Consider the following 13,828-nt stretch of genomic DNA (forward strand, 5'->3'; position numbering starts at 1 on the left):
GGCATGTGAATACGTCTTGGCGCCTACCAACCAATGCCCCGCTGCCTTGCGGATTAACCTTGGTAGGTATACGGCTATGGGAGTAAACCCCGAAACGAAAAATCTGCTACAGAAATGACTCACCTTAGCTATACTCCATCCATGGATGAGGTAGCCACTGCCATCAAACAGATAAAAAATAACAAAGCCTCAGGGCCTGGTGGAATCCCAACCGAGTTGTTTAAAGCAGGAGGACCTCTGCTTCCCACTCGTCTCCACTCTCTCCTGGAGAATATATGGGAAAAGGAGGAAACACCCCAAGCTCTTAAAGACGCCTCCATTGTCAATATTTATAAGAACAAAGGGGACCGGTCAGACAGCGGCAAGTGCCACGGGATCTCGCTGCTGTCCGTCGCTGGCAAGATTATCGCCCGAATCCTCCTAAACAGATTTCTTCCTGAGGCGGAAAACTTCCTCCTAGAATCTTAATGTGGCTTTAAACCATCACGTGGCACCACTTCGACCTTGAGGTGAATGTACGTAAGACTCAGATTCTCTTTCAGCCTGCCCATGGTTCAGCCACATCTCCACCATCCATCCAGCTTAACGGCACTACCCTCTCTTTTGTTACCCACTTTCAGTATCTTGGCCCCTAATGTCCACCACCACGGACATCGATGAAAAGATTCAACATCGGATCAGATGTGCATCCGAATCCTTTGGCAGACCCCGTACCTGTGTCTTCAGCTGTAGGGAGTTGAAATTATCTACAAAGTTGCACGTGTATCGAGTAGTGGTCCTACCCACCCTGTTATTTGGCAGTGAGACATCGGTCACATACAGGATACAGGAGGCACCTCAAGGCACTTGAAAACTTTCACCATCCTCCGAGTTAGCTGGGAAGACAAGAGAACAAATGCCAGTATTCTCACTGACACCAACTGTGGGAACATCGAGGCTACCATTATTCATTAACAACTACGTTGGAATGGCCATGTTACCCGCATGGACGACAGAAGGCTGTCAAAGCAGCTAGTTTACAGTCACCTAACAAATAGTAAATGTAACACTGGAGGGCAACTGAAAAGGTATAAGGATAGTCCTAAGATAAACCTGAAAAAGTGACAAATCGACCCCCTCACCTGGGAGACGATTACTCAATACCGTAACGCTTGGAGGAGCAACACAGGAGAAGGTGTCAATACTTTCTAGTTAACCCGACTGCAAACCGAGGCAGACAGGCGCCAACGCCGGAAAGACGCTGTCGCCGCGCCTCCCGCACTAGATTTAGCCCTCCACATTTGCAACAGCTGTCAACAACCCTGCCGATCCCGCATCATCCTCTTTAGTTATTTCAGAGCTCACCATCGAAGGTGACATCTTTAATAAATCATATCAATGTATCATAGAATGATCGTCATACTCGATTCCGAATGACAGCAATGGGCCTATCCGTGCTCCAACACACAATAAAATTTGAAACAACTGAGGTCAAGCAAGTGGTGTACGCTGATGACCTTACAGGAGCAGGAAAAGTGGAGGACATAAAAAAGTGGTGGGACCTGGTAACATCACGAGGCCCACATATAGAGTATCACCCAAACGCCAGCAAGTCCTTCCTCATTGTGAAGCCAGAACATTATGAACAGGCAATGGAGGTGTTCGGTGGAAGTGAGGTCAAAATAACAAAGGATGGCCAAAGACACCTAGGCGCAGTAATCGGCACGACGGACTTCAAGACCGAGTACGTAACGGGAAAGGTAAATGAGTGGGTTAGGGAAATCCAAGCTCTGTCTGAGATTGCTAACACAGAGCCTCATGCGGCTTTTGCGGCATTCACCCATGGAATCAAGCATCGTTGGAACTACCTGATGCGTACTATCCCTGATATCGGACCCCTCCTCCACCCTCTGATAGAAACTATCAGCGTCAATTTCATTCCCAAATTAGTGAAACACCCTCAGTTAATCCCAGCAGAAAGATCACTCCTTGCACTACCACCGAGACTGGGAGGAATGGGATTGACCAATCCAGAGGAGATTGTTGCCACCGAACATCAAAACTCAGTTAACTTCACGGCAGCCCTCATGGACCACATAATAGCTCAGAATGCAACAGGGGAGGTGGATTCCAGTGAAGTAAACAAGATTCGAAGGTCCATTACGACAGAACGGCCAAAGTGATAAGTTGCAGCAACTGTTGCTGCAAGTACCAGAGAATTTGAAAAAAAAGCAGTTATAGAGCAGGAGGTGGGTGCCTCGAACTGGTTAACTACGTTACCGATAAGGGCAAATGGTTTCAGTCTCAATAAATAAGAATTTACACATGCCAATGCTCTAAGGTACGGTAGGCCAGTAGATGGTTTGCCCTCCCAATGCGTGTGTGGCTCTTTCTATGGCGTCGATCACACCATGGTGTGCAAGGAAGGGGACTTCATATGTATGAGGCATGACGAAGTTAGGGATCTCACAGCAAATATGTTGAAGGAAATCTGCCGTGATGTCAGGGTAGAACCGACCCTCCTTCCACTGGAAGGTGAGAATTTCCAACGAAGCCCGTGTTAACGTCAGTGCTCAAGGATTCTGGACGCGGGGACAGCGAGCATTCTTCAACATCAGGATTTTTTATCCCATGGCCGAATACCACCGTAACTTAGCTCTCGACAGTGCACACAGGAGAAATGAGAACGACAAGATAAGGGCATACTGGGAGAGAATTCAGAACGTTGATCAAGGTAGCTTCACTCCTCTAGTGTTCACAACTTCTGGTGGGTTGGGACCAAGTGCATGATGCTTCTACGCCAGACTCGCGGAGGTGCTATCCAAACAGAAGCAGCAGCCCAGAAGTTATGTTACAGCCTAGATGAGATGTTGACTGTCCTTCTCTCTCCTTAGGTCGGGTTTGCTCTGCCTCAGGGGAACGAGAGCATCGGCCCCAAAGCCGACAAAAGTTGCAGATATTGACTATGAGGCTACAGTCACTGAATGCCGCATAGATCTGCGGCTCAACTAACTCAACACAGCTAGGATAGCTACTTATGTATTAGTATATTAATAGTAAGGTAATAAAATGGTGGTGAAGGTATGGTTATTGGGGGAGGCTGGAGGCCAATAAAAAAAAAAGTAGTAGTAGTAGAGTGTGTGTGTGTGTGTGTTTCTGTGTGTGTTTGAGACAGAAAGAAAGAGGTGTATTTTCTGTTGATTAAATAATATTAATAATAAAGTTATGTGCGTGGCGTGTCTGTGTGTTGTTACATGTATGTAGTAGCAGAATCGCCGCCCTCTGGGCGGCTCATCCGCTAGGCCACGGTAGGACACCACCCTCCGAGAGGCTCCACATTGTCTCATTGTTCAGTCCCCAAAAGCATAGATCTGCTGCTCAACTAACTCAACACAGCTAGGGTAGCTACTTATGTATTAGGAGAGTTAATTTTATGGTTATAAAATGGCGGCAAAGGTGTGGCTATCGCTGGAGGCTGGAGGTCATTTAAGAAAAACCAAAAAACAGTAGTAGTACCAGACTAGGTGTAGTAATAGGAGTGGTGTCACCTGTCAACACTTAAGGTTGTTAAAGATATATAAGTTGTATACTTTCTTATATCATATTTTTGTTATACAGTAAGTCCTCGCTTAAAGTCGGCCCGCTTTATGTTGTTTAACGTCCCGATGTCTCGGTACAACGTCATTTTGCGTCGTCATGGACTATTTTTTACAGCACATCACCGTCTCCCTTAGGACAAATATTTAATTTACCTTTGTCACAATATGCATTTAGGATGGTGTGTGCTTGTAAATGAGTAAAAATAAATGAAAAAAGTTACATATATTTACCTGAAAATACGAGTTGAAAAACATGTACAGAACTTAAATGTACTTGAGGGACTAAAATTTTTATCTCTTGTGCAAAATTTATGATGTCTATATTCATATTATTCGCTGTCTTGCAAGGATTTCAGCAATGCAATTTATATACTGCTAACTTTAGTCTGTGACATTTAATAAGATAAATACTTTAAGCCTTTAAAACCACCGTCACCCTTGCTGGAAGTCAGAGGGGAGTTGATTTTTTATGACAGCTGGGTATTTATTTATCTGTCATGTTGAGGAGTTTTCTCTTATAAAATATCAATGAATGTGACTTTATAGTAATGCATTCAAGCACCTCACCAGGCATCACACAAGGAGCTTTGAATTTATGTATATGTAATGTATTTCATGGGGCAAAGGGAGGCTCAGGAACGTAACTCCCGTATTTTGTCTATTTCTTATAGGGAAAATTAATCCGCTGAACGTTGTTTCATATAGCATTGCATTTTCAGGAACGTAACCCTGACATTAAGTGAGGACTTACTGTATGAGTAAGTAAATGTGGAATATTTACATGTTGTTTTAAATGATGGCTTTAGCTTTATACACTTGTCTAGTATCTTGCCACACTAAGACTTCCCCCATTATGATTGATCCATGACAACAAGTGGATTTGTGGATGGTAGGGAAAACAAGAAAGAGCAAAGATTCTCTATTTCTCTAAAATTTCAGGCTACACAGATTTTTGTGTAGCTCAAAATGTTAGAGGAATAAAAAATTTGGCTTTCTCCTTCCCACCCATCAAATCCACTGTCTCTTGATCCATCCCCCACCAAAATGGGAGAGAGAAACATTACTGAAAATGTTTTAAGAGCTAAAATATGGTATGATCCCTATTATTGTCAGATAACAGAACCCATGATATTATTTACAACAGTAAATGTGTCTAATCATTGTTATTTATCATGATAGGTATGATGAGGAGTCAGACCGGATCCTTCACTATGAGAGAGTTTCACTTATTGATCTGGAGAAAATTGAAATGGGTCCCTTTACCTGGTAAGTTTTCTAATTTTTATCTTGACAGTGTTTAATAGGTCTCAGAGATACTCATCCATATACAGTACAGTATTGTATACATCTTGACGTGGAGAAATAATATGCACTCATTACTCAAACTACTTATGAAAAAGCTTACTGAAGTCAGCTAGTCTAACATTGTGCATGATCTGTGCTTTGCTACACCCTTATTTCATGGTATGATATACTGTATGGCCATATTACCACCATTATAACCCTTCCTCAGGTCACACACTCAATCACCCTTATTTATGCCTGTAGTTCTGACTTTCTGCATAATGTGCATCCTCTTCACACCATCACCCTCCGTACTATCACTTGGATGCTTGGTGGACATTATTATAAGGGCAGAATAAGAACAAAACCACATATATAAGTGAGAAAATCAAGGATCCAACTTCTTTGAACTCAAAATACAGTATTTTGACAAATATGAGCCACAATTATTCTTAAAATATTTTGCGAGGTGGAGGAGCAGTTCACTATAAGATACAGAATTTAGTAACGCCTTAAAAATACTTGTAAGTATTATTGTAATTCCTTGTGCACTCTAGTTACCACCAGTATACATTCGGTGTGACCAGATCACACCAGCAGTTATCAATACTGTGACTTGTAAATTATTATCATTTGATTATTACCACTTTATTCTTTATTATCCAGACAAGATAAAGCAAGTAATGATTGGATCAGTAGGTAATTGGTAAGTTTTAGTAGCACCAACACAACAGAGGGTTAAGCCTATTGTAACCGCCCAATGAGCAACTGTGGGATAAGGAGACCCTTGCACGTAGGATTCGATTGTTCTTTATTCGGTCAAAACCTGCAGAATACAAATTACATATGCTACATATGAGATAATTAATTCATTCGTATGTTCTATCACTATTAACGACTACATATAATATATTTGAGTAGAGTGGGGTGTTAAACCCTATAAAACTTTAGTGTTTCGGGTATAATGTAGGACTTATTAACTCCCTGACTTGATGGTTCACTGGATGGGTAGAGACTGCTCGAGCTTTATCTGCGCTTTACTCTTCCACATTAGCTCAGCCTAGGCGAGGGCCAGCTGTTTCACACCTCAGCAAAGCTCGTTGTCAACACACACAACACACACACACACACACACACACACACACACACAACACACACACACACACACACACACACACACACACACACACACACACACACACACAACACACACACACACAACACACACACACACACACACACCACACATCACACCACACCACACCACACACACACACACACACACACACACACACACACACACACACACACACAACACACACACACACACACACACACACACACACACACACACACACACACACACACACACACACACACACACACACACACACACACACACACACACACACACACACACACACACACACACACACACACACACACACACACACACACACACACACACACACACACACACACACACACACACACACACACACACACACACACACACACACACACACACACACACACACACTCACACTCACTCACTCACTCACTCTCGTTTATTCTACTGGCGGTAACACCTATAGTTAATTTATCTGAATTTAAAAAAATTGAGTTATTAGATTAAGACATTCCTTGTTTGTAAAGATGGAATTAAATGAATATTTGATAAAAAAAATCAATAACACATGCACTGTATAGTGATAATTTCTCACTAAATACACATACCCACTCAATAAGTACAGGTGTACACCAATAACCAACACATATAAGGACCGTGAAATGTCTTTGGTCAGTGAATCAACGGTTATCGAAGCACTTGGTCCCTTAACAACATAAAAAATTCAGGGGATTAGGGACCGGCCACCCTGCAAAAACTCCCATCTACCCTTGATATACTTCTCTACTGCACGCTGTCAAGTAAGAAAATGAAGCAGACATATAAAACAAGCATGCTACTACTTACTAATTTGCCGTTACTCAGAATCGAGTATGACGATCATCCAGCTATGATACAATGATATGAGTTATTAAGGATGTTACCTTCATTGGTGAGTTTTGAGGTGACTAAAAAGGCTGATACGGGACCAGCAGAGTTGATCACAGATGTTGCACATGTGGGGGACTACATCTAGTACGGGAGGTGGCAGCAGCTTGTCTGCCTCGGTATGCAGTCGGGCTAACTCGAAAGTATTGACACCTTCTTGTGTGATGATCCTCCAAGCATTACGGTGTGGAGTGATTGTCTCCCAGGTGAAGGGGGTCGATTTGGCATTTTTTCAGGTTTGCCTTAAGGCTATCCTTATACCTTTTCAGTTGCCCGCCAGTGTTACGTTTACTATTCGTTAGATGGCTGTAAAGTAGCTGCTTTGGCAGTCTACTCTCGTCCATGCGGGTAACATAGCCAGTCCAGCATAGTTGCTCATAGATAATGGTAGCCTCGATGCTTCTACAGTTGGTGTTAGCAAGAATACTGGCATTTGTTCTCTTGTCTTCCCAGCGAACTCGGAGGATGGAATGTAGACTACGTTGGTGAAAGTTTTCAAGTGCCTTGAGGTGCCTCCTGTATGTGACCCATGTCTCATTGCCATAGCAGGATGGGGAAGACCGTTGCTCGATATATTTGCAACTTTGTTAATAATTTCAGCTCCTTACAGCTGAAGCGTACGGAGTCTGCCAAAGGCTTGAGAAGTACATCTGATCTGATGTTCAATCTCTTCATCGATGTCCGCAATGGTGGACAGGTGGGAGCCAAGATACCGAAAGTGGGTAACATTAGAGAGTATAGTACCGTTAAGCTGGATAGATGGTGGAGGTGTGGCTGAACCAGGGGCAGGCTGAAAGAGAAATTGAGTCTTACATACAGTTGCCAGCCAAAGTTCTCCCACAGCCCTGTGTAGCAAGTTGTGGGAGGACTTTTGGTGGCAACTGTACATTCATCTCAAGACCGAAGTGGTGTTCAGTGTGAGCGACAAGGGTGAGGTAGTTTGCATACTGAAGTTTAGTAATGGAAGCTTCCGACACCTCTGTTCCTGCCTGGAGTCATCTTATGTTGAAAAAACCCTTCATCTTGTACTGGATGTCCACTCTGCCAGTTAAATTGGCACTGGCATGATTAAGGAAGGCAGCCAAGAAGATGGTTAAGAGAGTTGGTGCCAGTACACATCCTTTTTTTACCCCCGTTTGGATGGGGAAGAACTCAGACTGGTTGCCATTGTGCAGGACACTGCCGTTCATGCCATCATGGAGTTGCCTCACAATGGAGATGAATTTTGGTGGGCTGCCAAAACGGCTGAGGGTCCACCAGAGGGCTTCCCTGTTGACCGAGTCGAAGGCCTTGTTTCGGTCGATGAAGGCCATGTACAGGTCACGACGCTGTTCTCTGCACTTTTCCTATATTCAGTGCGCAGCAAAGATCTACCGCCTGGGAAATTATTGGAAGCATTATGTGTTGTCTAATGGTAGACCCTGCTGCCATATGGCACCACAAAAATTGTGACCAAGTCCCAGGTTGCTAATCTGACTTTCTGCCTCATTTACACACAATTGCAGGGTCTTAATTGTTTCTCTAACTCGACAAGTTAACATACATACAGTAAGTCCTCGCTTAACGTCGTCCCGCTTAACGTTGTTTCGGTACTACTTCGCTGAAATTTAGAGAGACCAAAAATTCGTTTAACGACCCAGTGATCCGATAATACGTCGTTTTGCGTCATCACAATCTACTTTCTACGGCCGTGCTTCTCTCTCTCGGTCCGGCGCGCTGCCTTCATTCGCGGAACGTCACAGCGTCCCCAAGCGACGCCAAGCCAGTCTCTGTTACAACTTCACATCATTTGTGTGTGCTTAAGTGCCTTTGCTCTAAAACTGTACTATAACCATTCAAAATGGCTTCCAAGCACCCATCTAGGGCTACTGATGATGCTAGTGTAGTGAAGAGGCAATGTAAGACCATAACCCTTGCTACGAAAATTGATGTATTAACCTGATTTGAAAAAGGGGAACGTGCTGTGGACATAGCCGCTGTGCTTGGTCTAACTCCCACAATGATGCGTACTACCTGGACCAACGCTGACAAGATCAAGGTTAGTGCTGGAAGTGGTTCTTCTCTGAGTGCTACTAAGACAACTTGTACTAAAAGCACTGTGATAGAGAAGGTGGAAAAGATGCTGGCAATGTGGATGGAGGACCAGAATCAACGTAATGCGCCTGTGAGCCTTATGGTTATCCAGCATAAGGCCAGATACTTGTTTGACGACATGAAGGGAACAGAGGGTGAAGGATCGAAGGAAGAGACCTTTATGGCCAGCCGAGGATGGTTTCAATGATTTAAGCGTCGGTATAACTTCTACAACATAAAGGTGACTGGTGAAGCTGCCAGTTCAGATGCGGTTGCTGCCGAGACATTCCCGCCAACAACGGAGGAGTAAGCAGTGGCGGAGGAACCCCAGTCAGAGCAGGAGGCAGCCGCAGCCGCAGAGTCTCAGTGACTCGCCATCCTCCTCCTCTTCCACCCTCCTCCACTCCCACCCTCCTCCGCTCCCACCGTCCTCCTCCGCTCCCGCCGTCCTCCTCCGCTCCCGCCGTCCTCCTCCGCTCCCGCCATCCTCCTCCGCTCCCGCCATCCTCCTCCGCTCCCGCCATCCTCCTCCTTCGCTCCACTACCCACCACACACTCGCTCTACCACCTCCTCCCATCGATGAGTTCCAATATAAACTTAGGATATTGTAGAATTGGAGCTGGTGACCTTATAGTACCCTGATGTTGAACACATGACAAACACTTAGCAATATGTAATTCTATATCTTTCTTCTTAGTTTTCCAGAAGTATTTTTTTCTGATTTCCGCAAGGCACTTGTCACGTCCTTGGTGACCTGCCTGAGGAACATCGTGGAACAACGTTATAATCGTTTTACACAACGTGTCAGGTACGCTATTTGTGTAATAATACCCTCAGACGTCTTTTTCGATCGATGGAATATGTTATGTCGTAACTCAAACTGACTGAGCAGAAGAATTAATTTGGGAAGCTTAACTTCCTCTCCCGACTCTAAAGCAAAAATGACTGCTGATCATAACGGGTCGTGTCGTTGCTCATCTTCTAGTTGTGAAAGAGTGAACGTTGATACAGGCATCACTGGTGCAATATTTCTAGACAAGGCGTCGGCGACCACATTCGCTCTTCCCGGTAAATATGTAAACTTCGGGTCAAATTCCTGAATTGTCAGATACCAGCGTGCAAATCAGCCTGAAAGATTCCTGCCATGGAACAGTCCTGTTACTGCCGCACGATCCGTAAACACAGTTATCTTATAACAAAAGATATGTCATTAAACTTTTTCAGTGCCCACACAACAGCTAACGTTTTTAAATGCGTTACTGAATAACATGTTTCGGCATCATTAAGTTTACGACTTGCAAATGTAATCACTCTAAACTTTCCTTTTCAATCCACTTGCATGAGTACAGCCCCGATTCCTAGTCCAGAAGCGTCGGTACACAGAGTGAAAGCTTGAGTGTAATCAGGGAATGCTAGAACAGGGACATTGGTAAGTGCCGTCTTCAATGCCACAAAACTATTTTCGTGTTCAGCATCCCACGCAAACGTTGCATCTTTCTTTAGTAACCTAGTTAAGGGTGACGCCAATGTTGCATAGCTCTTAATAAAAGAACGATAATAGCCAGATAAACCAAGAAAACTACGCACTTCATCAACCGATGTAGGACGTGGAAACTGAGATACAGCTTTAACTTTATCATCAACTGTATGAATGCCGTCACCGTCAACTACATGACCAAGGAAATGGATTCTGGATTTTAAAAACTCACATTTAGAAAGTTTAATTTTAAGACCTGCTGTGGCAAGTTTTTGTAACACTTCACGCAGTTTGACAAGATGGGTATCGACATCCTTACTGACTACTATGCCAAATAAGCATAGACTGTGGTACCTATCAATTCAGCAAACAGGGTGTTGATCATTCTTTGAAATGTCAGTGGGGCATTTCTGAGACCAAAAGGCATTCGTAGAAATTCAAAATGGCCCATAGGAGTACTAAAAGCGGAAACCTCTCGGGATTTCTCATCGAGTGGTATTTGCCAATACCCGCAAAGCAATTCCAAATTGCTAAACACAGCATTATCCTTGCCTAATGACTGTACAGTCGACCCTCGTTAAAACGGACTAATAGGGGGGAAAGGGTGTCCGTTTTAGCCGATTGTCCGAATTAACCGATTAATTTGAGTGCCCCGTCATAGGAGTCCGTTTTCTCTCATTTCAGGATGCCTGAGTCCTCCGTTTTCTCTTAATCTTGGAGTGCAGTGCACCAGAGACTTCGTTATTCCTTAGTAATAACACAGAATTTGATATTGCAACTGGGGTTGCAATTGTTGAGGCAACTTAGATATGTCTGATTACAGGTGGAATTTGCAAGATCCAGTGTGAGTGATGTTTAAAGCTTCAACTGTCTTTATGGTTGGTAAAACTTGTCAAGTCTGTCAGTGTGAGTGCTTCTGTTTGTACAACCACTCTCATTCAAACCCACTAAAGATATAATGTTATGGTAATTATCAGAAACACACATAGGCATGACTAGGTTTATTACAAAGTGATGAAAAGGATACTGTACAGTGGGTAGTCCACAAAACATGTAGCTATGTCTATCTTTATTTGAGTGCCCCGTCATAGGAGTTCGTTTTCTCTCGCTTCAGGACGCCTGAGTCTTCCGTTTTCTCTTAGTCTTAGAGTGCAGTGCACCAGAGACTTCGTTATTCCTTAGTAATGACACAGAATTTGAAATTGCAACCCCAATTGCAACTGGGACAATTCCAGAACCAGAAATTTGATACGGACAGTTCAGATTTCGTCCGATTTATCCGAAATCCGGATTAAAGGGGTCCGAATTAATGAGGGTCGACTGTAATATATCACTCAAGACAGGCATAGGGTACCTATCTGGGATCCTATTTTCATTGACGCGCCTAAAGTCAATAACTGGGCGCCAGCCGCCATCCTTCTTTGGGACTAAGAACAAAGGGCTATTGAAAGGAAATTTAGATTGTGTGATAACCTTCTCATTCAACATATCCTGAACCATACCCTGAACTACAGCGCGCTGGCTATGTGGTAGTCGGTAAGCTGGTTTGTAGATTGGATTCGTGCCGTCTTTTAAAGATATGTGATGTGATGTTAAATCTGTGTGCCTCAACTGTTCCCCTGGCAAAGCTACAATGTTTCTGTATTCGGCAAGCAGCTCTAAGAGTCGTGTCTTGCCATAAGGATGATCAATCACCTTAACATGTGGTGCTATTTGATCTATCCTCTCCTGCCTAGTTTGTTGAGATTGAGAAACGATACTACCAACTGGGAACTGCGTAGGCTGTGATACATCATTGTTATGATAAACCAGAAAATCACACAAATAACATCCTTCTTTCAATATTCTCAGTGCGCCTGTTCTGTTAAGAACGAGAACGTCTGTTATACCACCAGGTCTAATCGTGCTCAATGTCGATTCGCACGATAAACCCTTAACCTGGCACGTTTCCGGTAGACATACTACAGTTGGCCCTTAACATACGCGGGGGTTACGTAACAGAGATACCCGTGGATATTAAAAATCAGCGATATTTCAACTGCTCCCCAAAAAAACTCCTGGCCCCCCCCATGTCCTTATTTACCGTATATACCTGTGTGTAGTTCGAGTTTTTAAGACCAAATTATTTGGCAAAAAATTGGGGGTCGACCTCTAAACGGGTAATAGTTTCTTTAGGTTGAAAAATATTTACCAGTAACTGCCAGTAAACAATGGAAACAATGCACCAACGCACCACCAGCTGTGAGTGTCGGTACAGTTGCCAGGGCAGATCTCTTGCGTCATCATAGCAAGCCCAAAGTAGCCAAATGCATGGTATGGTAGCACAGGACGATGTAAAACATAAAGTATTCATTTATTAAAGTTTATTTATAGATACTGGACATAAATTTTTTGTTCATTACATTTGAAACATCAATCTTTGTTAATTATATTTGAAACAAAAGACAACTACGATACAGTACAGTCAACCCTCACTTTATGCGGTTAATATAACCCACAGGGTACCGCTGAAAGTGAGAAACGCGTAAAGTGAACAACATAACATATGGGATTAATTGAAATAGAGACCTGGCCGACCCCGAAACTCCACTTTTTGACGACACACAACTATGTTGTAGTAAAAATTTTATCTTAACTTTATGATGGTATGCACACACAAGTAATATAGAAGAGGTTAGGTTAGGAAAAATAAAGGTTAAGTTAGGAAAAATAAAGGTTAGGTTAGGAAAACTAAAAGTTAGGTTGAACACTTACGTTAGTAGAAGATGTGGGTCGGCGTACGGGGATGGAGGCTGGTTCCGAGGCAGAGGGCAGGCTACTGGCCCTCAGGTGAGTCACCATCACTGTCATCCATACTTGTCAGGGCCTCCCTGACAAATCCCTCAAAGTCATCTTCACTGTCACTATCACTGGCTTGGGCTGGCTGTGGTGGGTTGCGGGCGAAGAACTCTGTTATGCTTTGCTGACGACTGGTGTTTATGTTATCGTGATAAACCTTGAAGTAGGGCTCCATAGTCTGCAACAGCTGGGTAGTGACGATTTCATACCTGTTTGCGTCATGGTCGTCGGAAAGGAGGAGCTTGATTTTCTCGACACACTCGAGGGCACCCCTAGCATTGCTATGGGATAAGCGGTGTTCTTCTTGGGATGACGCACCACCTGCCTCTTCACTGACGTCATCGTCATCTACCATCTCGTCGGTAGTCACATCAGGATCCCTTATCACCTCCAGGATGTCGTCGTTGGTGGTCTCGGAGGAGCCTGCAGCTGTAACACTCTGTGCAGCTTCTCTGGCAAGGTCCACTGCTACTGTAACAGTCTGAACCTCACCAGTCACAGATTTACTCTGCCTTACGCCT

General features: G+C 43.8%; 1 protein-coding gene across 1 annotated transcript in view; it reads left to right on the forward strand.

Annotated features, from left to right (window-relative positions):
- LOC121862630 (phosphatidylinositide phosphatase SAC2-like) overlaps positions 1 to 4,866 on the forward strand; it is a 192,007-nt gene extending 187,141 nt beyond the window's left edge. Inside the window, 1 exon segment of the mRNA XM_042360948.1 lies at positions 4,758 to 4,866. Coding sequence (XP_042216882.1) covers positions 4,758 to 4,848 — 91 coding nt within the window. The 3' untranslated portion in view covers positions 4,849 to 4,866.
- Positions 4,867 to 13,828: the final 8,962 nt, after the last annotated feature.

Source organism: Homarus americanus, unplaced genomic scaffold (assembly GCF_018991925.1).
Source record: "Homarus americanus isolate GMGI-L3 unplaced genomic scaffold, GMGI_Hamer_2.0 scaffold31037, whole genome shotgun sequence".
Classification (NCBI taxonomy): Eukaryota; Metazoa; Arthropoda; class Malacostraca; order Decapoda; family Nephropidae; genus Homarus; species Homarus americanus.